At 45.4% G+C, this 22530-nt stretch overlaps 1 protein-coding gene across 3 annotated transcripts in view; it reads left to right on the top strand.

Moving 5' to 3' along the window:
• Positions 1–22530, top strand: part of CAMK1D (calcium/calmodulin dependent protein kinase ID) — a 433570-nt gene that overhangs the window by 151352 nt on the left and 259688 nt on the right. For all 3 annotated transcript variants that reach the window (XR_011999959.1, XM_072749523.1, XM_072749524.1), the window contains exon 2: positions 4437–4568. Coding sequence is in view for 2 of the 3 variants with exons in the window: in XM_072749523.1 (XP_072605624.1) it covers positions 4437–4568 (132 nt within the window). In the remaining variant the exon portion in view is untranslated. The remainder of the gene's footprint in view (positions 1–4436; positions 4569–22530) is intronic.

Raw genomic sequence — 22530 nt, 5'->3', positions numbered from 1 at the left:
TCTTTTCTTTTCTTTTCTTTTCTTTTCTTTTCTTTTCTTTTCTTTTCTTTTCTTTTCTTTTCTTTATATTTTATTTTATTTTATTATTTTATTTTTTTATTTATTTTATTTTTATTTTTTTATTTATTTTATTTTATTTTATTTTATTTATTTATTTTTATTTTTTTGATCTCTCCTTATTTTTAAAGCTCCGTTACTCTCTGTCCCCTGCTTATGTTCCTAGGAATTTGTTTCATTGGATTGTCTGAAACCTTTAAGGACTCTCACTTTTCCTGCCGGCTTCCTTCCTGCCACCAGCCCCCTCCCCGCCTGCCTCCCCTCCCTCCAACACCCCCCCCCCCCCCCCACAGCCCAGACACACACATCACTTTGTTGTGCAATTACCTTGAAAGTGCCCAAACTCTTCATTCATGTGTTTCTGCTTCTGATGGTTTTAATTAGCTTTCCTGCAATGGGGGAAGTGTCTTCAAGTGATTTCTATTTATTGCAGGAACAATAACAATTTATGCTAATCTTACATCCCCTAAAAGACCAGAAAGCTTTGTCTTTGGGAAGCTTGAAGAAGGTAAATGCACACTGCTTGCTTAAATGAGGAGGCCGTGAGGTGGATTCGCACACTCGGGGAGGGTTGGCAGGTCACGCAAAGAGGGGTAGGGTGACCCTCCATGGCTGTCACCCTCCGTGCTTGAGAGGCAGGCTTCCTGCCAGCAGCACGCATCAGCCCAGCATAGTGTATGGAAAAGGACATTGGACGGGTTGGGAAACCTAAATTTTCTTTTCTGAACTTCCTGCCTGTGCAACTGGGGCCTCAGTTTTTTCATCTGCAGAGTGGAGGTGGCAGTCACGCCCTGTACACTTCTTTATTCTTTCTTTTTTTTTTTTTAAAGATTTTATTTATTTATTCATGAGAGACACAAGGAGAGAGGCAGAGACACAGGCAGAGGGAGAAGCAGGCTCCATGCAGGGGAGCCTGACGTGGGACTCGATCCCGGGACCCCAGGATCACATCCTGAACCAAAGGCAGATGCTCAACTGCTGAGCCACCCAGACGTCCCGCCCTGTACACTTTTTGAGGTTGCTGTGAGCATGGGACTCGTTGACATGTGCCAGGCGCTCTGGGAGTGTCAAGGGGGACACAGCCCCTGCTGTTATTTGTTTCTTTCTCCTTTAGGAAGGTAGTGAGAGAAAAGGGTTGTTGAATTTTTTCCGCACGTCCATCCCCAGGTGATTGCCATGGATAGAACCAGGATGACTTTTAATTCTTTCTTACAGTAAAACATACATAAAGTAAAATGTGTCACTCTAACCATTTTTTAAGAGTGAAGCGTAGTGGCGTTAAGTCAATTTGCACTGTTATATACCATCACCACCATCCATCTCAGATGTTTTTTATCTTCCCAAAGGGAAACCCTGTCTCTCTTAAACACGGACTCTCCATTCTCTGCTCCCCCAAATCCGGCAGCCTCTGTCTCTCTTTCTGCGTATGAATTTGACTACTCGGGGTCCTTTGTATAAGTGAGATCATACAGTATTTGTCCTTTTGATTCTGGCCTAAACAGTATCATGTCTTCAGGGTTCATCCATGTTGCAGCAGGTACTAGAATTCCATCCTTTTTTATGGCTGAATAAGAGTCCATTGTGTGGGTAGACCGCATCTTGTTTACCCATCCATCCACTAATGCATATCTGGGCCGTTTCCACCCCTTGGCTGCTGTTGTGAATAATGCGGCCACGAGCATGGGTGCACAGATATCTGTTCCCGTCCCTGCTGTCGATTCTTTTGGTAGCTTGCCCAGGAATGGTATTGCAGACTGAGTTTCAGCCTGAGAGGATGGGACTGTGTAGCCTTGGCTGGGTGACTTTGCTGGGGAACTGTGGATGGAGACTCCTGGAGGCATGGCGGGCATGCTTGGCCATTGGGGGCCTGCCTTGTGTCCTTTTATAGGTAACTTGGGGTCAAGCCCCAGCCTCTTCTGAAGCCCCTTATGTATTTATGTCCCACCACCCTGTCCTCACCCAAGGTCACAGATAGTCCATCCCTCCTGAAGTCAGGGACAAAGGCAGAGAGCCCTTGATCCAGCAGCACTACTCACCTTGACCTCTGCTCCCTGCAGCAGCCCACCAGCCCTGGCTCCCATGGAGAACCAAGTCCCCTCCTTCTTCTGTTGTGGGTCCAGGGGTCAATTCACACAGAAGCTTCACTTCCCACTCTGTTTTCCAGGCAGGGAATGATCCACAGGATAAAGGGGCGTTTTCTCCCATAAGCTCTTGATAGCTACCACTAAGCAGAGTACCTCTATTGCGTTGACCATAGTCTGTTACTCTCCATTCAGATTCTGGAGAGGAAGAGGCATGGTGGGCGTGGAGGGGGCAGGGGGCAGCTGAGAGATCTAGCAGGTCCCAGCCCAAACTCTGGCAGCTTGGTTACTGCTGCTAAAGAGCTTCTCTCCCTTCTGGAAAATGGGGATAGTAAACCCAACATACTTAGAAGAGAAACCACTGTGGTGTCATTAGCGTCAGGGACTCAGGTGGCAAATAGGGACCCTGGAAACAAATGCATGGAATTCCTGGCATAAAATCACCCATGGAGCTAGAATCCTGGTCTTTCCTCCCTGATTTTTCTTATCTCTTATTCTTATACTCTTCTTCTACCTCCTGGAGGGGAGTGAAAGGGAGCATATGCACAGGTGTCCCTGATTTTGTCTATCTCAGACCCCTTCCCGTGAAGTGATTCCATGTCAGTCCATCCTGGAGATAGAGGTGAGGAGGAGAGACAGCTGGGTTTGGGGGGATTCCTTCAAGTTGTCAAGAATTGGTTTCCTTGGGCGAAATCTGTTGGTGGTGATCAAGTGTCCCTGGGAATGTCTGAGTCTATTTATCCCTCTGTGATAAATCTATTGTGGATTTTCTTTTTGTATTTATAGTTCATAATCGTCATTCTGGTTGGTTCTAGAATATTACTGTCTATGTGAGGCATGTGATACTGTGAGGGAAAATCTTGCTCGACCCTTGATTTGTGGACTTGGGCAGAAGATCTTTGTTCCAGTAGTTTCCATTTGGTTCTTTGGTGGAATGCTTGTTTTCTGCCCCTCGGGTTTTATATAATTAGATACAGACATGGAGGTAGCTGAACTTCTCTCGAGTTTATGTTCCAGAAGGAACGCTGTCTGAAGATTCATGGTTAATTGCACTAAGTAGAGTGAACTCCTCTCACTGGAAGAGATTTTGAAGAATATATGTATATTTATATGTTCTTTGGTCTGTGATGGATGTGTACCCTTGTCAGATGGGTAAGGAGAGGGAGACAAAAGTACATTTTCCTTGCTTAAGCATCTTTTTGATGTTGAAGAAAAGAGCCCGGAGGCTCTGGGATTGGAACGACCTTGGTCCTTCTAGTGGTTTCTTTTGATGCAGGAGGGTTTGTCTCTAATTATAACTGGGTAGAAGTCACGTGTGGTGTCTCTCTGAGGAAAGAATTGCTGCTCCTTGAAGTCTAGAGATAGGGAATGACTCAGTGGACCGTGGCTTTTCCTTGGCCTGCATACACAGAGCTCAAGTTACTGGGGCCCTGAGTGGGCAATGGAGAAGCCTACCTCTGTCTCAGTCCTTAGGGGAGTTCTGCACCCCCAGCCCGAGTGTAGCACCCAGGTACTGCCTGCTGGCAGAGACAGGAGGTGACAGGACTGGGGGACATGGAGGTTCCTGAGGGGCTGGCTCTGGGGCTCACTGACCACAGTGGTCTTCTCTGGAGAAATGAACTCTCTGACCCCAAATGTCCTGGACATATTTTCAGTTTGTGGCTCTGCCTTTGCAGAGTTCAGTTTACATTTTCAGGCAGAAAAGTCTCCCCAAATCAAGGCATCATGATTTTGTTTGTTTGAAAAGACAAACTTACTGAAAACTTGCGTGTCCCTACCAATTAATTAACCCCGTGTCAATACCACGTGTCGCACCAACTCACACTTCAATCACATTCTTACGTATCTGTGAGAATTAATTAATGTTTGCTGCATGCTCCGAAATTTTCTTGGAGTGGAGGGGCCTGTGAGGAATCTAGAAATTTTGGCATCACTTTCTCATTTACTTGGGGTGGGGTACTGGCAATGGAGATGGACAGGTGCTTTCTTTTTAGGAACCATTCTGTTTGCTCCAAAATAACTGCCACTGCATTGGTCTGTAGGGTGGCAGGTGGCACTGGGAGCTGGCCAAACCCAGGGCGATATCCATGTGTCCCCTTGCATGAGGGCATCCTTGTGTGTGTGTACTTGTTTGCATAAAGAAGTCCAATGGGGAGTGATGTTAGCTAAAAACCTAATAGTAATGCTGGCGATTATTGTTATTTTTCCTTAAACCTTGGTAATGGGATTGGAGGAGCCACTGGGGAACCCCTAATTCCTGAATCTAAGCCGCCTCTTTTTCTCCCTCTTTGTTCACAGCGGGGCGTTTTCTGAAGTGGTCTTAGCCGAAGAGAAGGCAAGTGGAAGACTCTTTGCGGTCAAGTGCATCCCGAAGAAGGCGCTGAAGGGCAAGGAGAGCAGCATAGAGAACGAGATAGCGGTTCTGAGAAAGTAAGTGCACCCCGGGGGATGGCCCTCCCCGCCCCCCCCCCCCCACCTGTCCCTCCACCTTCCGATGTTTGGGTCTCCATCCAGGAGAAGGAGAGATTGCCAGGAGCTGGGCGCCTGGAGGTCAAAGAGGCCAATCCGAATGCTGGAGGGGGTGGGTGCTGTTACCTAACTGATGTTCTTCGGATGCATTCAGAGCATTTTGCATATATACGTATTTGTATATTTAAAATCTCACAACCTTGGTGGCAGTCATTGGAGTTACTATTTCCAAAGAACACAGCGGTCAGGGAGACTTGGCTTTGAACTCATTGTAGCTCGGTGACCTTGGGCTGGTCACTCAACTCAGGGCCTTCTCCATGAGCTGGAGTTAATAATCTCTCCCTCACAGGGGTCCTCGGGAGTAAGGGAGGTGGTGCTTAGCAAGTGTTTCTAGAGCGTTTTCAACAGGGTAGCTGGTGCCGTCCGGCCCTGCTGTTAGTACTATTTCTGTTTCCTTGTTGTTGTCTTTATTTTACAAGAAGCGGATGAAGCTCAAAATAAAGTCACTTGTCCAATGCCTCGTGGCTCACGTGTGGCAGAGCCTGGAGTGCCAATGCCACCGGAGTCACACTCTTTAATGGGTCTTCTACTTCCTGCCACACACATGGCACCTGGCACCCAGCAAGTTCCACCGAGTTCCACTGTTCATGTGCTTCCCTTCTTCGCTGGGTCTTAATTTTGTTCCCCAGACCAAAATCTGGCCTCTAGCATAATGGCACACACACAACCATTCTGATGCGGCTGGATCCACCCAAAAGATGATGTCTTATTGGTGTGCTGTCTAGCCTGTTCCCCACATCATCACAAGCCATTTCTCCATGTCTCACAGATTTGGAGGAAGAAACCCTTATGTGGTACCTGCTTTTGCATGTTGGGAGAGTGTATCTGAGCTTTGTGCTATGAGATTTTTAAGAGCTTCTATTAATAAAGGATGTTAGAAATATCCTTGAAATTTTGGGGGTTTGGAGTCAGCACACAGCAAGAATCTGTGTACAGATAAGCAAAGCAGAGTGGAAACAGGCCTTCTAGGGGCTCAAAACAAAATGTTACATGCTCACATTCTTTCTGAATAATCAGCGTCTCCCTCTTGTCTCTCTGGGACCAGTGGTGGCTGCTGAAGGATGCTGTGTTGCCATTGGTACAAACCCAAGGCCACCAAAGTGGTCAGGATGGTCTGTCCTGTTCTGCATTATGTGAGATCGGTGTTCCGGAACAAATAGGTCTCGACAGCTTTTTAGCGGAAGGGTTTTCACTTATTTGTTTGGTTGTTTGGTTGGTTTCTAGGTTCTCTGGATTGTGTACTAGGGACCCAAAGAGTTTCAGATTGTCCTGGGGAGGATTGTATGAAATGATCCTACGGAAGAGAAATTGGGCAAACAAATTACTCTTAAGTACATTAGCATCAAGCAGGAAAACACTAGGTTAATGAAACATTTATTTAAATTGCTCATTTTCCGATATGAAGTCAGCCCTTGGGGAAGAGGGTGTTTACAGGGTATGGCAGCCACGTTGCAGGTACTTGACATTTCAGTTGGAATTCTGGGTGAGCCTAGAACCTTCCAGAGCTTTTACCTTGTTTGGGCACACGGGCTGCCCACTGCTGAATTGGGAACGGCACCTTTATTTTTAGGTGACTCCCTCGTAGGCTTAGAAGAAGCCACAAAGCCAGGGAAGTCTGTTTTTATTCTCAGAGTTATTCTGTATCTGCATGGACAGGGGTCACAGATAGAGATTTCCTAAGCCAGTCTCGCTTTAGGCCGTGCTCATTCTGCTTTAATTAGTGTCTCAACCCTGTGCCTGAGTCAATAATCACTTCCAGGGAGAGGGCTTTGAACTGGAGGGAGGGCCGGAATTTGGAATAACTCATTTGGTCATTTCTCACCATCTTCTGTTGAAGGACCTTGATGTGTGACCCTTATTTCAGGAATAAAGAACAAAGAAATAATTTCTCAAGGGATAAGAAGGTGATAAATCTCCTGTGCTGATTTATTTATTTATTTTTGGTCCCCCACAAATGACTTCCAAGGGGGAATAAGAGACGGGCCCACGTCATAAGCAGCCGAAAGCAAAGTGTGTGAGTGGTAAAGAAAGCAGTTTTGGAACTGTTGGAATGCCACCATCGCAACATTCCGGCGATAAACATTCAGTGTAATAACCAATATTTATGAAACTCCTGTGCGTCAGGTGGCACTGCTAGGCACCGAGGTTGGAAAGATAAGATGCAGCTCTTGCCTTCCAGGAGCTTACTGTTGTGTTAAAAATAAGGGTGATAATGATGTAGATGCCATGACAGGAGACTGACCAGGGGCTCGGTGTGGGCTGCCCAGCTCTTCTTTTGGGGAGTGGTGTGAGCAAAGGTTTCATGGAGGAGGTGGGTCCAGACAAGGAGTGTATTTTGCTTGGGAGGGGGGCAGAAAGACAGAGGGATATTCCAACCAGAAGGGAGCCGCCCCCACAGAGGCAAGAGGATGGAAAGCAGGTTGGTTTGCTGGGAACTGCACGTGGCTCATGTGACTGGGGCAGAGGGTTCGAGGTGACACACGGAGGCCTGAGTTTGGAGAGGTTGGATTGGAGATTGGATCACGTACCCCGCTTTGGACTTTGAACATCATTCCGTAGACAGTGGGTGTAGCCACTGAAGGATTTTAATGGAAGAACGACGTGATCAGGATTGTTTCGTTAAGATTATTATGGTGGGATCCCTGGGTGGCACAGCGGTTTAGCACCTGCCCTTGGCCCAGGGCCTGATTCTGGAGACCCAGGATCGAGTCCCGCGTCGGGTTCCCTGCACGGAGCCTGCTTCTCCCTCTGCCTATGTCTCTGCCTCTCTCTGTGTCTCTCATGAATAAATAAATAAAATCTTAAAAAAAAAAAAAGATTATTATGGTGGAGCATAGGATGGACTGGAGGGGGCAAGACTCCGTGCAGGGGAGCAGTTGGGGGACGGTCAGAGGAATCTGGAAAGCAACACATTGAAACAGGAGCTATGAGCCTGGAATGTCCAGGACTTAGGGATTTGGGAGGGGTGGGGAGAAGGTACAGAGGAGATAGGGTTCTAGGGTAACTATCAGGTTTCTGACTGGCTGACTGGGGTGGATAGCACTTCCCTTAACTGAGATCAGAAATGCAAGCCCTGGAGGGCAGGTGGTGAGTTCTGATTTAGGCACACTGAGTTTGAGGGTCTTGGGATGGCCAGGTAGGGATGGCCAGTTGACCAGCTAGGTCAACATAGTCATGATCTGGGCTTGCTGGATGTTCAAGCTTTCTGAAACAACATAGAACAAAACACCTCTTGACACTTTCCATAGCTAAATCATTGTAGACAGGGTCCCAAAGAGACCTGCTTTTTTCCAGATTGTGCCATATACTAGTCATTTGTGTATTTCGGTGTCATTTTTCATCCAAGCAGGCCCGTCAGAGGATGGCTTGTCCTACCATGTGCAGAGCTTATTGTGGGGTGAGAGATTTATGTCTTTCATTGAACTGAAGGAATGTAGCTAATTTATCCTTAAGACTGTCTTCATACTTGCTCTGAAAATAGATCTAAAGTGAATTTTCTACTTGATAAGTAGATATTAAGCCAGGCTCAGAGGGAATAACAAGCGACAAGCATCAGAGTGGACAGTTGCCATGTCGCAGAGAGCTGCTGGTCTGACTTTGGCGTTCAGGGGGCAGGACCTCTATGGTTCCATGTGAGTCTCTGCAGCAGAATGGAGTGTTTCATGCTTTATGGAATATCATGTCATCAGTGTTACATCCCCTGATCTCATTATAGAGCTTCTAGTTTTTGTGCTGTTATTTACTTAGAGGGCAGGCACTACCCAAATCTAATTTCAAGGCAACACATAAGGCATTTTTGGAGAAGCAGAAAGGCAAGCATTTAACCAGGCTGCATTTAAATGAGAGATGAAGAAAGAAGGAGAAGGAAAACAAATGTATCTAGAGGATCCCTTTTCCTAAGAGGTGGGAGACTGAGGCTCAGCTGGGATGCAGAGGCACCATCTGAATGAAGCAAGGTCCCAGGGTTCAAGATGTTGTTCCAATGCATGCTTTGTAGGCTACAGTGATTATCTTGCAGTGGATGTGGGGGGTGGTGGGCAGAGGGCAGGGATCTCAGTAGGAAAGGCCTTTAAAGTGGATGTCCTCCATCTGGGTACACTGGAGAGTCTCGGCTGACCGTCTGTCATTTTCTCCCTGAATCAGTGGTGCTCCACCCACATTAAAATCACCAGGGATGCTTTTTGGAACATCAGATGCACAGACTCCATCCTAGTCCCACTGTGTTGGAGATTATGATGGGCACTTCCCCTGCTCCCCACCTAGGGATGTGGACACGCAGCCGACTCAGTGTTGAGAAGAGCAGCTTAGGGCCCTTGCCTTCAAGTCTCACCACCCCGGGGATGAAAGTGCTCTTCTGTGGCCAGCAGCATGGAAAGATGTGTCCACGCACAAACATGCCAGATGATGCTTCCTTTAGGTGAGCGGTTTCACTTAGAGGAGGGAACTCAAATATGCTTCATATTTGAGTTGGATTTCATTGTAAGCAAGGGGAATTGACAGGAGCCCATCATCCCATTAGTGGGGAGCAGGCCTCAGCTGCTGGCTGAGTTTGAGATGCGTAGGAACGACCAAGTAGGTAGTAGTGGTCATTGGTGGTTGGAAGAGCCTGGGGTCCAGGTTGGTCAAGTTAGCACGACTTGGTGACAGGTATGCTGTCAGAAGGGGATCAGGGCTGTGAAAGGTGGCAAATATCAAAGCCCAGGATTCCCTGTGGCCAGGGTCAGGATGGGCTGCAGGAAGCGTGGGGAGGCTGGGCCTTCCAGAGAGAAAGGGAATCAACACTTAACCAGGTACCAGCAGGACTCTAAGGGCCTGGGTGTACCTTGCAGTAGCTTGGTTCTCTGTTTTTTTTTAGGCCAGACCCATTTCTCTCAGTGCAGACTAACTAGAGGGAAGGCATCTTGAGCACCCAAAGGCAAGGACAGCTGGTTTTGTATTAAGCAATAGCCTTCAGAGAAAGGTTTCCCCATAGATTAACTCATTTAGATCTGGCTCGCTTCTGTTCCTGCAGCTTTGTTCTCATGGCAGGCTGGCCCTGTTCACTTGTTTAAATCACTGCCAAATGCCAGTTTATTGTGTGTGTTAGAGAAACATACGCTTCAATAGAAATTCATCGATTTGGGGTGAACAAAATCACTTTTCCAGCTACTGAAAATGGCTAAGCTAGTAAAGCTGATACTTGGTTTCTCAGGCACCAGGATAGCTTTTTAAGGATCTAACTGATCTGTTTAGAAGATTATATTCTAACGCAGAGACCTTTTCTTTGGAAGCGTAATTTTGGAATTAAGGACACAGGCAGGAAGTGTGGGAAGTAATGGCAAAGGCCATGCGATGAGCCCATAGAGAAGGAGGTATATCTTTTATGATCCTAGAACCCTTGAGGACCCTGGAAAACCCTTAGTGAAATTTCCTTGAGGTAGGAAAAAAACATGTCATTCAATGAAAACCAAGGTTGAGGGAGGTGGTTTGTGGTTTGGTCGCTGTTGTTGTTGTGTGATTGAAGACACCATTGTGCCAAGCTTGGAGCAGGCTTGTGTGGGTGTGTCTGCTGAATGACCCCATGCCTGCTGGGATGTGGATACAACCCAGTGGGGGATCCGGTCAAACCAGGCTCTGTGAAAGAGCAGACTCTCTTCCCTATGGCCTTGCCAGAGACCTGACCTCAGTCTTGCCTGATTCCGTGTGCTTCCCCTTCTTTTGCTCTAGGCCCAGGCTTCTCTATTTCTGAGAGTCCTGTGGGTCTGCTTCCTGAGTGAGGCGTCCGTCCCTGCCAGGGAGACAGCACACTCAGCTTTGGTCAGACCACCCTTTGGTAGTCATTGTTTCATTTCATCTTAGCATCATGTGTGTACGTAAGAAATAAAAATGATCTGATGCCAACACAACTGTACAGCCAGAGAAGCTACATTTTGTACTTCCTAGTGGCCTTCCTCTGGTACTTTGTCCATAACAGATAATCCAGGAACATTTTGTATTTGAGATCCAGAATCACTGTATTCTTATTGTTATAGTGGTTTTATTATCAGTATATTTTATTGTATTATCAATTTCTTGGTGATTGCTTACAGAACTCAAAGGATGGACGCAGATAGGATTGGTGGGATCCCTTACTAGAAAACAGGGATGTTCAAACCAGCCTGAGCAGGCGTGTTGGTCTATCTGTCCAGTGACCATGAACCTCTGGAGCCTCTCCCTGCCTATGGTTTCTGCTTCCCAAATACTACCTTTAGTGTGGGTTACATGGACTGACCGGTCTTCTTTCCTCAGTGCTTGCTCCCATTGCACTGTGAAATGAGAGCTTAAATGCATGTCTGATGTTAATTCCACAAAGTCACCTGCATGATGGAATCCAAACTCCTTTGTGAACAAGCCCCTTGCTTTGTGATCTTGCTGCCTAGTGTGTACGTCCCTGCCCCAACACCCCATATCAGAGTTTAGGCCCCCCCCAAAGGAACAGATGATTCCTGAACAGACGATTCAGCCTCTCCCTCTCCCTGCCTCTCTCCCTTGAAGATCACCCCTTGATTGTTCTTTCTCTCTGAGACCCTATGGCATCAATATTGACCCTCTGTCCCTCCTGCCTCTGCCCGTGAGGTCTGCTTCCTGAACCAAAGGCATGACTGTAAGGATGGAGGCCAGGGCTGGGTGGGAGATTCAAGAGATAGAAGGAGGTTAGAAGCCCTGAGCTTGGGTACTGAAGGGAAGAGGGACCAGGGTAAGCAAAGAATCTGTGCTGATTTACAGCCCTCTCTGGCTCTGTGACCCAGAGCGTGACAGGTGCATCAGCCCACACAGGGATTCTAGAAGAGGAGGCAGGTTTGAGGGGAAGGTGATTTTCCTATGGCAACAGAGCAGACTTAAATCCAGTCTGGCTGTTCTTACCACCTTTTATACTATATATATGACTCCACAGATATTTAGAGTAGTTGAAGAAACAGTGTGTTTTATCACACTTTAGAGGCAGTGTCAGTTACTGGCAGGCTCGTTTCCACGCACTGCTTCCCTGCCACCTAATCTGGTGCTGGGGGAGTCAACCTTGCGTGGGCTGCTTGGTGGTTTAAATGCCTCTAATAATATATCTTGGCAAATGTTCCCCCCCCTTCTTTTGTGAATTGACTTAGCTAATGATTTATACAAATTTCACTTATATGGTTCCAACAGAAACATATATAGATTTTGCAACCTAATATTCCTCAAAAGTCAGAATAGCTTAATAGTGGAGGATCACACAGCAGGAACAATTAAGTACAGGAGTCCTGAGATAGAGGAGGATGGCAAAGACAGAAAAAGAAATAAATATACACCAATGGTTTGCTGTTTCTTTTCTGTTAAACTTTATGCTTTGTAAATTCTGTTCTCTGCATGGTTTTGTCATATTTATATGGACAGAGAAATGATTTTAGTGAAGTTTTATTTATGATTGATCATCTAGTTAAACTATGCATGACTTGGTGAGTAAATTTTACTTTACATACCTGAAGTGCAAGGTTATCACTTGAGTGGCTTAAACCGTCTCCATTTTAAAGTTGCTGGACTGACTTCTTGAAGTCAAGCTTGAAACTGAGGTCTTAGGTGACTGGTCTGAAGTCTTTAGGAAGTATGTAACTAAAGAAATCATGTCTAAAACAGTAGTTGCATGGGATTTGATAAATGGGATTCAGTATCCCATTTTTGGCCATGTGCATTTTCTTTTAGAAATATTTTAAAAATAGTGTTGACTATAGGATTCAGACATGTGGTAGGTATCAATGGGGAATCCAGAACATATGCAAGGGTAATTGTGAACAAGTACTGTGGTATGATAGATGGCTGTCTTCGTTGTTCCTGAAGGCTGCAGAACTAATGTGCTAAATGCGTGCATGTGTACGTGTCTCTCTGTGCATATATATACATATATAATATATATATTCATACATGTGCATATACACATATACTCATACTTTAAATACATTTCAGTGTTTTTATTTCTTTCTACTGAAGAGCAGAAAATTATTTTTGCTGAATTTAGCAAATATTTAATAAATAATAGTAAATTTAGTAAAATACCGAGACTGTTAAACATCTGCTGTCTAGGTACCTAAGTAAGGTAATAAGACATAGGAAACGCATTTTGAAACTTTGAAATGTTCGGGTGTTAGGGATGATATAATGTGAGGCATTACTACTCTCATCGTAATATGATAAGAGTTGGGAATATCTCTGTGGGAGAGGTGAGAGTGGAAACTATTGCATCCATTTCACGGAAGGAGAACCTGAGGTGCTCGGTATATAATTTGAGCAGGTGATGGAGCTGGGGAGGCACCAGAGAGCTTCTCACTTGTGGGGCTGCCTTCCATGTTTTAGTTAGGAAACTACCATTGGTGCTTTGGATGAAACAACTAGAAACAACTGGTAGGAATCTTAGTGCTTGTATTAAGACATACATATCGATAGATTTCAATTGATGATAATGTAGTCAATAGATTAATTGAAATAGATGTGAATTAATTAAATTAAGAGACTGAGAACTCTAAAACCAGAATTCAGATTTTGTCTCACCCTAGTCCGCTGAAGTCTAGAGCAGTTTAGGGACACCTGGGTGGCTCAGGGGTTGAGCATCTGCCTTTGGCTTGGGGCGTGATCCTGGGATCTGGGATTGAGTCTTACATCAGGCTCCTTGCAGGAAGCCTGCTTCTCCCTCTGCCTGTGTCTCTGTCTCTCTCTCTCTCTAGGTCTCTCATGAATAAATAAATAAAATATTTAAGGAAAAAAAAGTCTGGGGCAGCCCAGGTGGCTCAGCGGTTTAGCCCAGGACATGATCCTGGAGACCCAGGATTGAGTCCCATGTGGGGCTCCCTGCATGGAGCCTGCTTCTCCCTCTGCCTTCTCTCTCTCTGTCTCTCATGAATAAATAAATGAAATCTTTAAGAAAAAAAAGTCTGGAGAAATTTATACCTATCTTTTGAGATTTTTTTCTTTAGATTTTACTTAATTTATTTGAGAGAGAGAGAGAGTGAGAGAGAGTGTGAGTTGGAGAGAGAGGGAGAGATGAGCAGGGGGAGGGGCAAAGTGAGAGAGGGAGAAGCAGACTCCCCACTGAGCAGGGAGCCCAACATGGGGCTCCATCCCAGGACCCTGGGATCATGACCAGAACCAAAGGCAGATGCTTAACCAACTGAACCACCCAGGTGCCCCTCCTTTGAGATTTTAAATACAGATATTCTCAGGGTGCCTGGGTGGCTCAGTTGGTTAAGCGACTGACTCTTGATTTCAGCTCAGGTCATGATCACAGGTCGTGAGATGGAGCACTGTGTCTGGCTCTGTGCTCAGTGCGGAGTCTGCTTGAGACTCTCTCCCTTTGCTCCTCCTCCCACTTTCCCTCTCTCTAAAGTAAATAAAAATTTTAAATATGGATATTCTCAGTTTGTCATAACTTAGAAACTAGCTGGGACTTCTACGAGAACTATTTTAATGTAATCCTATGAGGTAGATATTATTATCCACATCTTACAGATGAGGAATGGGTTCCTTATGAGAAATTTCCAGAGGCTACGTAAGTAGTAACAGGTAGAGCAGGAAATCAGACCCAAATCTGTCTTTCTTTCCCATTATGATTTGATCCATCTGGTGTCTCCATGTTGTCTCTTTAAGATAGGGCCATGTATTGTTTGTTGCTTTTTTAAGAGACAGACAGTGTAAGTGGGGATAGGGATAGAGGGAGAAGGAAAGAGAGAATCTCAAGCAGACTCCCCACCAAGTGCAGAGCCTGATGTGGGATTTGATGCAGGGCTCAATCCCACGACCCTAAGATCATGACCTGAGCCAAAGTCAAGAGTCAAATGGCCAACTGACTGAGCCACCCAGGTGCCCCAAAACAAGGCCATATATTCTTGATGTAGGCAACACTGCATGTGGGGGGTGCTCATCAATGGTGAAAGAATAAATCTCTAATTGTCTATTTTGTACTGTCATCAGAGGGGCAGTACAAAATATTGGTGAAAGCCTGAGAACAAGCCTATCGAAGTTTTCACCCAACTACAACTTAGAAGCTCTGTGACCTCAGGCAGATTATTTCAGCTCTGTGCCTCCATTGTTGGGAAAAGGAGAATAACATTAGTGTTTTCCTCACATAGTTGTTGTAGAGATTGAAGAATCAATGCACATAAGGCACTTAGAACAGTGCCTGGCACATGGTATAAGCTCTCCAAATGCTTTCTGTTTATATTCTTATCACAGGTACAGGGGCCATCTTGCTAGACAGTGGGAATAGTGGCGATAGGATGGTGGGAGTAGATGCCTTTCCAGAAGTTACATCACACAGGTCTGTAAGGTGCCCTGATGGAGCCCAAGGAAGCCCTGCTGGCAGAGGAAACAGCGCCAACGGCAGGAGGTGCCTGGATACCTGGTGTAGCTGCAGTGTTGCTGAGACTCTGTCAGCTTTGCTATTTTTTCTTGCAGAAAACAGGCATGAAAACTGCTGTTCTCCTTGTCTGTGTTCTGGTCTACTTCTGCTAACGTTAGTCAGAGGGCATTAGAACCAGAAAAGGAGCCTAGAGATCTGGGTCCAGTTCTGTTGACGTCCAAGTAAGGAGACAGGCCCAGTGAGGTTAAGTGACTGGGCCAAGGTCACCGAGGTAACTCGAGCAGGTGTGTGTTCAGAATGGTGGTTTCTGGCCTCCCAATTCAGAACCCTCTCCACATAACCCCGCTGGCTCCCTTGGAGAGTGTCCCTTAGGAGAATGAAAGAAGTAGCTCTTCCATTTATTTATTTATTTATTTATTTATTTATTTATTTATTTATATCTATCTATCTATCTATCTATCTATCTATCTATCTATCTATCTATCTTTCCTCATCTTTAAAAGCCCCTTGGTGGGGACACCTGGGTGGCTCAGCGGTTTAGCGCCGCCTTCAGCCCAGGGGATGACCCTGGAGACCTGGGATCAAGTCCCACGTTGGGTTTCCTGATTGGGGCCTGCTTCTCCCTCTGCCTGTGCCTCTGCCTCTCTCTCTCTGTGTGTGTCTCTCATGGATAAATAAGTAAAATCTTTAAAAAAAAAAAAAAAAGCCCCTTGGTGTATTTGGCACAGACTGAGGCCTCTGTCCCACCAGCCTGGCCTGTTGCTAGTATGGGATATTGAATCTGGTTTCAGAAAGTCTCCTGGTGATTTCAATTAGATATGCTGTTCTTTCCGCTTCCCCCTCTGTGGTGACGCAGCAGTGCTGTGGGCTGCTGTGATTGCTGTTGTGTCCTGCCCCACACTACCTCTGCTTCTCTGTAATTCACCATAAATGGGCTCAGGGCCCATGTGAAAGATGAAACATGGGACTGCTTTGCCCTTACTTCAGGTATATTTGATGACGTTGGGCCTCTGTGCCAGTTTCTTGTCCACAGAATGAAGATAGTACCTCTCAGAAGTGCAGTACGAGGAAGCCAGCTGCAGGATGGGGAAGAATTCAGAAAATGTGGACAGTGCTACTGTGGGGTGCAGTTGTAATCCAGAAAACCTTCTCCACTGTCCCCATCTGGCCACAGGCCAGGGAGGCGTGCTGAACACCTGAGCCCAGCTCCTATTCCTTCTTTGCTCTGTTTGATCCTTTCCAGGATGTTCTAGAAACAGAGAGAGAGAGCTGCCTTCTCACACAGTGTCCTGGACACCAGAGTGGGTGTGAGGGACACTGGGTCAGCTGAGGGTAGCCCAGTGTAGGTGGAGCAGGGCAGGGGAAGCTACTGAGCAGATCTGAGTCAAAAGGTACTGTTTGGGGGGTAAGTGTACCTGTTCCAGAAGCTGCAAAATTTTTCATTAGTGGTAAATTTTTATACAACAGTATGTAACCTTTTCTAGGTCTAAAGGCAGACCTACAGGAAGAAGTTTTCACTTAAGCATGAGATGTTCTTTCTTGTGAGTCTCCTAGCTGGAGAGCAAAGGGATAATGCAGTTATTTCTTTGAAATGAAGGTTTCCCTAGGTTAAGTTGGTGGATCTGGACTGTATTTGCCCAATTCCAAACCCTGTTCCCTAGCTGGGAATGCCTGGTGTTGTTCTTGCGTTCACGCTTTGTTTAATCCCGATAGGGTGCCTCCAGGACAAAGGCACTGATCCGCCCCTGGAGACTCCTACACCTGCTACTACTCAGGTTTTCTTGAATGATGTCAATACAGTGGTTGAAATTTTGATGAATTTGTTCTTGGGACCAGAGTTCATTCCTTCCTTCCTTGTTTGCCTTTCTCTGTCTTTCTCTCTCTCTCTCTTTCTTCCTTTCTTTCTCGAGTGCTTCATTTTTAAATACCTCATAGAGGATTGTAGGGATAGGAGAGTAAGCTAATACGCCTTGATCTGACCTACCAAAAGTATTCAGGAGTAAGTTGCTGATTGTGACTTATTCCTTAGTAAAGCTGAAAAAAAATAAAACCCGAAGTTGCTTATTGATATAATTTCCTGGGGGAATATAGCAAATGGTTTTTACTTTCCAAAACATAGTCATTTAATGAAGTGACAACAGTATTTTATTATGCAGGCTTCGGTGCTTTAGCTCATTTAGGCGCTTTGGAGGCAATTGTTAGTAAGTTATTATGAAGTCCATTATTATTAACATTCAGTCAATATAACTTTTCCAAAAAGATAACATTCCTGCTTAAAAAACCAATTTAGAATGAATGTTTTTTCCTTTATAAATACAATAATGTCAAGCAGCACAGCACAAGCTTCTGAATGGAAATTCTGTTCTGAAGAAACTACTTAAGCAAGAAATATGCCTGATATTTCCACACTGTTGTTGCTGAGTCAGATGACCAGATGGCAGTGAGACTTTGCAGAGAACGCATTTCAGACTCCCGGATTCTCTGTACTGAAGAGTTTTCTTAGTGTGGACAGTTTTTCATCTCCTTTTGCAATACTGACCTGCATTCACCTGTGTGCTTAAACCATAATTTTTTGGATGCCCTCACCCATACTATCAATATATCATATAGAATGTTTTTCATTGTCTCTTTCTGGATGGTGCTAGACGCTACATTTAGTATATAAAATCTTGTTATTTTGAATTTAGTTTATCAGGATACAGATCTGGCTGAAATTTGTCTTTTCTATTATAAAGGAAACCTACCTAGAGAAATAAATAGTTGTGTGTTCTTGAAACCAGTGTGCTAAACGTTGGTAATTACCTTTTCACCTAAAGTGATACGGCAGTGACCCTGGGTGGCCGTAGGTTTAAGAGCCTACAAGTACTTGAAATAACTCTGTTCCCTTTAGCAATTTTTTATAGCTCAGACTTTTAAATTATTTAGATGTGTCTTCTAATTACTCTGAGTTGGAGAGCTCTCAGATCTACTTAAGAAGGCCGGATCACCCTTCCAAGATTGCAAATACTTTCCTAGCTTCCAAATTCTTGTCTCCCTTCATTTACCTCTTTAAGATAGAGAGAAAAGGGGTGGTTTGCTCTGGGGTCTCTCCTCCAGCTGGGCTGTTTTCACATCCCCTCTTCTGCTGGAATGCACTTCCTCCTCAGCACTGGGCTGGTCTGGTGCTTTGCTCCTCAAGAGTGTGGTCCAGGACCACCATCTGCAGCCCGGAGCTTGTTAGAGACGCAGACTCTTGGGCCCCCGCCCTGGGCAGCGTCTCTGAATCAGAATGTGCTTAGAATGTGTGGTATAACTAGAAGCCCAAGTGATTTGTTTGCACATTTGTCTTTGAGATGCTCTGACAGAGGAAACTTCCCTGCAGAAAGCAAGATGACTTAGCTGCCCCTTCTGTGAGATCCAGTTATGTCTGGATTCTTCTCCCTTGTACCCACTCACTACATTATAGAGTAATTAACCGTGTCCTTGTCTTTCTTTCCCTCTGCATTGAAAGCTCCTTGAAGACAGGGGTGATCTCTGAGATCCAAACATACTTCTAGTACCTTCCAGAGCCCCTGCGACATAGTAGGTGCTTTGTACGTTTTGTTGAATAAAATGATACCAGTTTTACATGAGGGAGGGTTGAGGAAGATGATAACGAATTCCCTTCTCTCTAAAAAAAAAAAAATCAAAGTGCTTTATTTCTTTGAGTGAATAGAATCTTCAGGCGCTTTGAAAAACGTAACCATGCGTATCTCAACAAAATGTTTGATAGTGACAAATTTGTATTCTTTTCAAAGATGGAAACTGACACTAAAAAAAACAACAACAACAAAAACCCTGTTTCAATATAATACGTGAATCCCCATCAGAATTGGCATAGAATTTCTACTTTTGTTGTCAGTTCTTTTCAGATGGGACACATAATACTCTCTTTTAAAATGCAGGCTGAGGGAAATGTGTGAATGGCACACCAATGACATACCCCTACTGTTTAAAACAGTTCTGGTTGAGATTTGCCTCTCATGTTTGCAACTTTGTCCAGCATTTTAAATATGAAAGAAAAAAACTTATATTCATGGCTCTAAAGTTCCAATGAGAAAATCACCTTCTGGAAAGAAATTGGCATTAATTTGAGCTGAATTCCTAGATTTCATTTCTTGAACCTTATTGATCCCTGGACACACTTTTTCACAAACAAATGAAATGCAGTCCACATCTCAAGGAGCTGATGTGTTGAGACAGGCAGCCTTCCTGGAACAGCTGACAGGTGTGCATTGGGTGGCCCGAGCACACTGCAGAAGGGGCACAGGTACTTGGCAGAGAGGTGCTGAAGAGGCACCTGGTTAGTATTATAGTGACCTTGAAGGAAGGTAAGGCTTTTCTGGGGTGGAGGCAGGGGGAAGGGGGATCTCAGTGGATGGAACAGCTGGGACGCTTACATAGGCAGAGACATATGCAATGTGTGGGCTGAGTCTGGAAGAGGCGCTGAAATGATGGAGAAGGTGCATGGGAGCAAGTGTGGGGAAGCCAGGTCAGAGCATGGAGATGCCCGAGGGTGAGGCTAGAGGGTTTGTACTTCCTCCATGGGCAGTGAGGTAGCCTCTGCAGTGTTTTGCATGGAAGGAGGTGACTGGGAGGGCATGTTGGGGGAATGAAGATGGCTCCTGAGGTGGTAGGAGGGATGAAGGCTGATCAGAGCCATGCAGAGGTTGGGTAGAGGCTGGAGATGACCTGGCATAGGATTGGGGGAAGTCCTGGCCAAGGGATGGGGCCACACAGACTTCACCTGGGACGTGAGGTAGAAGGATCAATGGAGCTCTGCAAGCATAGGGAGGTAAGACATGAGGGAAGCGGGTCCTTAAGTCTGAGTGTTTGGGAATGTGCTGGGGCATGCACAGGAATAGAGGAGCCAAGCCAATGGCAGTACACAGCATGGGGCATTTTTCTCTCCTTCCAAGAGGATGTCTGATGACAGAATTAACTACCATGACCCCATAGGCCTGAGAGAAATGAGGCCAGCACAGAAATCCATCAGGCTACAACCCTGCAGCCTACATAAGAACACAGTGCTTCAGGTGCTCCTGGGTGGCTCAGTTGGTTTAGAATCTGACTTTGGTTCAGGTCGTGATCTCAAGGTCCTGGGATTGAGTCCTGTGTTGGGCTCCACACTCACTGTGAAGTCTGCTTGTTCTTCTTCCTCTGCTCCCCACCCCTACTCATTCTCTCTCTCTCTCTCAAATGAATACATAAAACCTTAAAAAAAAAAAAAAAACCCACAGTGCCTGTTATAGTTGGCGACAGTTGGTAGAGGTGTGCTGTGATAGGCATGTCACGCAGTGTAGGAGAGAGGGGGCATGCTGGAAATGGAGCAGTTTCCCCCATATTCAGGACTGGTGTGCCCAGACACAAATGAAGAAGAGGTTGCGTATCATGGTGGTGTATTACAGTTAGCACTGCCGAGATGCGTTATATTCATTAGGATGAACGTTTAGGCCCATGAGGTAGGTCATGATTATAGCTTGGATTGGACCAAATGGACCAAACACTTATTATTATTGGTAGTATAGAGTGGGAGGATTCATCTTCTGAAGTTCTGACTTACAGGTTAGTGGTTTTCATCACTGAAGATTTCAGAATCTTGCTTTCCCTTCCCTTTGTCCCTCCCTCCCTCCTTCCTTCCTTCACTTCTTCCTTCCTTCCTTCCTCTGGCCTTCATTCACTACCAAACTTCTTTAATGTTTCTGCATCTACTGCTGTACGTCCTCACTCACCAGCTCAGTCACTAACCTCTTAAGACCTAGTTTCTGCCCAACCATGGCACTGAGATTGTTTCCTCAAAGATCACCAATAATTTTGCGTTGCCGAGCATCACAGCCCAAGTATAGATTCCTTTCAATTTTTCTGAAATGGTAGACCCTATTGACCTATATTTGACCAGTGCTCTGTTCTTTAAACTCTAGATTGCTTAATTATGACATTGTTTAAGTACTCCTGCTTCCTATATTAGTATTTGGGCTCTGCTGTAACAGAAAAACAGAGGTTGGTGGATACCTTATAAACAACAGAAACTTCTTTCTCATAGTTCCGGAAGCTGGGAAATCCAAGAACAAGGTACCACTTCCTGGTTCATGGATGACATGCTTTTGCAGTGTCCTCATGTGGCAGGAGTCTGGCTAGGGGACTCAGAGGTAGGGGGAGGGTCTCCTTTATAAGGGCACTAATCCCACATTCGTGAAGGTTCTACCTTTGGGGGGTAAGCACCCTCCAAAGACCCCACCACCTAATACCTTGATACTGGGTGGTAGGACTTCTTGCCCTTCTCACTCGTGGCTGGCTCCAACACATGGTTCTGCACATGGTGAGAGCGAGCCTTTGTAGATGACTCATGAGCAAGTGCAGAAAGGAAACCTGAGGGTTTGAAAGCACTGCCCTAGGGAAGATAAGTGGGAGGCTCTCAGCACCTAGCATGGCTCTGTGGGGTGGAGAGAATGCATACCATCATAGGAATTACCACCACCTCCCCAAGAGGAACAAGAAGTGTGGTGCCTCCATAGAAAAAAATCTGAGAAAATCCCAGAATCTCTAGCCAGAATGACAGATGATGAAGGTATCTCTCTTATGGAGCCAGTCAGTAAGAACCAGAAAAAATGACTCTCTCTTCGAATGAGAAGACACACAGCAATGCAAGGCTTTGAAGGATGTGAAAAATCAAGGAAACCTGGTACCACCAAAGAAACATAATAATTTTCCAATAACCAACCCCAAAGAAATGGAGATCTAAGAATTACTGATCAAGGAATTTTGAATAATTGTTTTAGGACACTCAGAGAAGTATAAGAGCACACAGATGGAAAACTCAATAAAATCACAGAAATAATACATGAACAAAATGAGACGTTCAATAGAAATCATAAAGAAGGGCAACCTGGGTGGTTTAGTTGTTCCGCGCCGCCTGGCGTGTGATCCTGGAGTCCTGGGATCGAGTCCCTCATCAGGCTCCCTGCGTGGAGCCTGCTTCTCCCTCTGCCTGTGTCTCTGCTCCCCTCAACCCCCATGAATAAATAAATAAAATCTTAAAAAAATAATGAAGAAGAAACTAATTCTAGAGTTGTTGAAGGCAGTGAAGGAGATGACAGATGAAAGATGCAGCAGCGGATGCACATGTTCATGGACATCCTCTCCTTGGAAGAGGGAAGAAACAGCCAGAGTGATGGGACAAGCATGAACAGGGAACAGCCCTGGGGAAGCATGATGAGAGGGAGACCTGCTCTCCTGGTTCCACCCCTGGGCTTGTGCTGATAAGCCCACTCTGATGTCTTTCTCTTCCTTTCTTTTCCTTCTTCTGCCTTCCTGTGCTGAGCTCCCGTTGCCTTAAACCGGGACGGTCGTGACAGCCTTTACTCTCTACCTCTTCTGATCTGTTGTGTGTCACAAAAGCCAACCAGTCTTACAGCACTGTTTCGTTATCTCACTCTCTCTCTCAATTAAAGAATGGCTCTTCAGTGGCCAAACCATTTAATCTGGCATTCAGATACCCTCCAT

This window comes from Vulpes vulpes, chromosome 2 (assembly GCF_048418805.1).
Source record: "Vulpes vulpes isolate BD-2025 chromosome 2, VulVul3, whole genome shotgun sequence".
NCBI classification, from domain to species: Eukaryota; Metazoa; Chordata; class Mammalia; order Carnivora; family Canidae; genus Vulpes; species Vulpes vulpes.
This window is presented reverse-complemented; position numbering and strand designations above follow the sequence as displayed.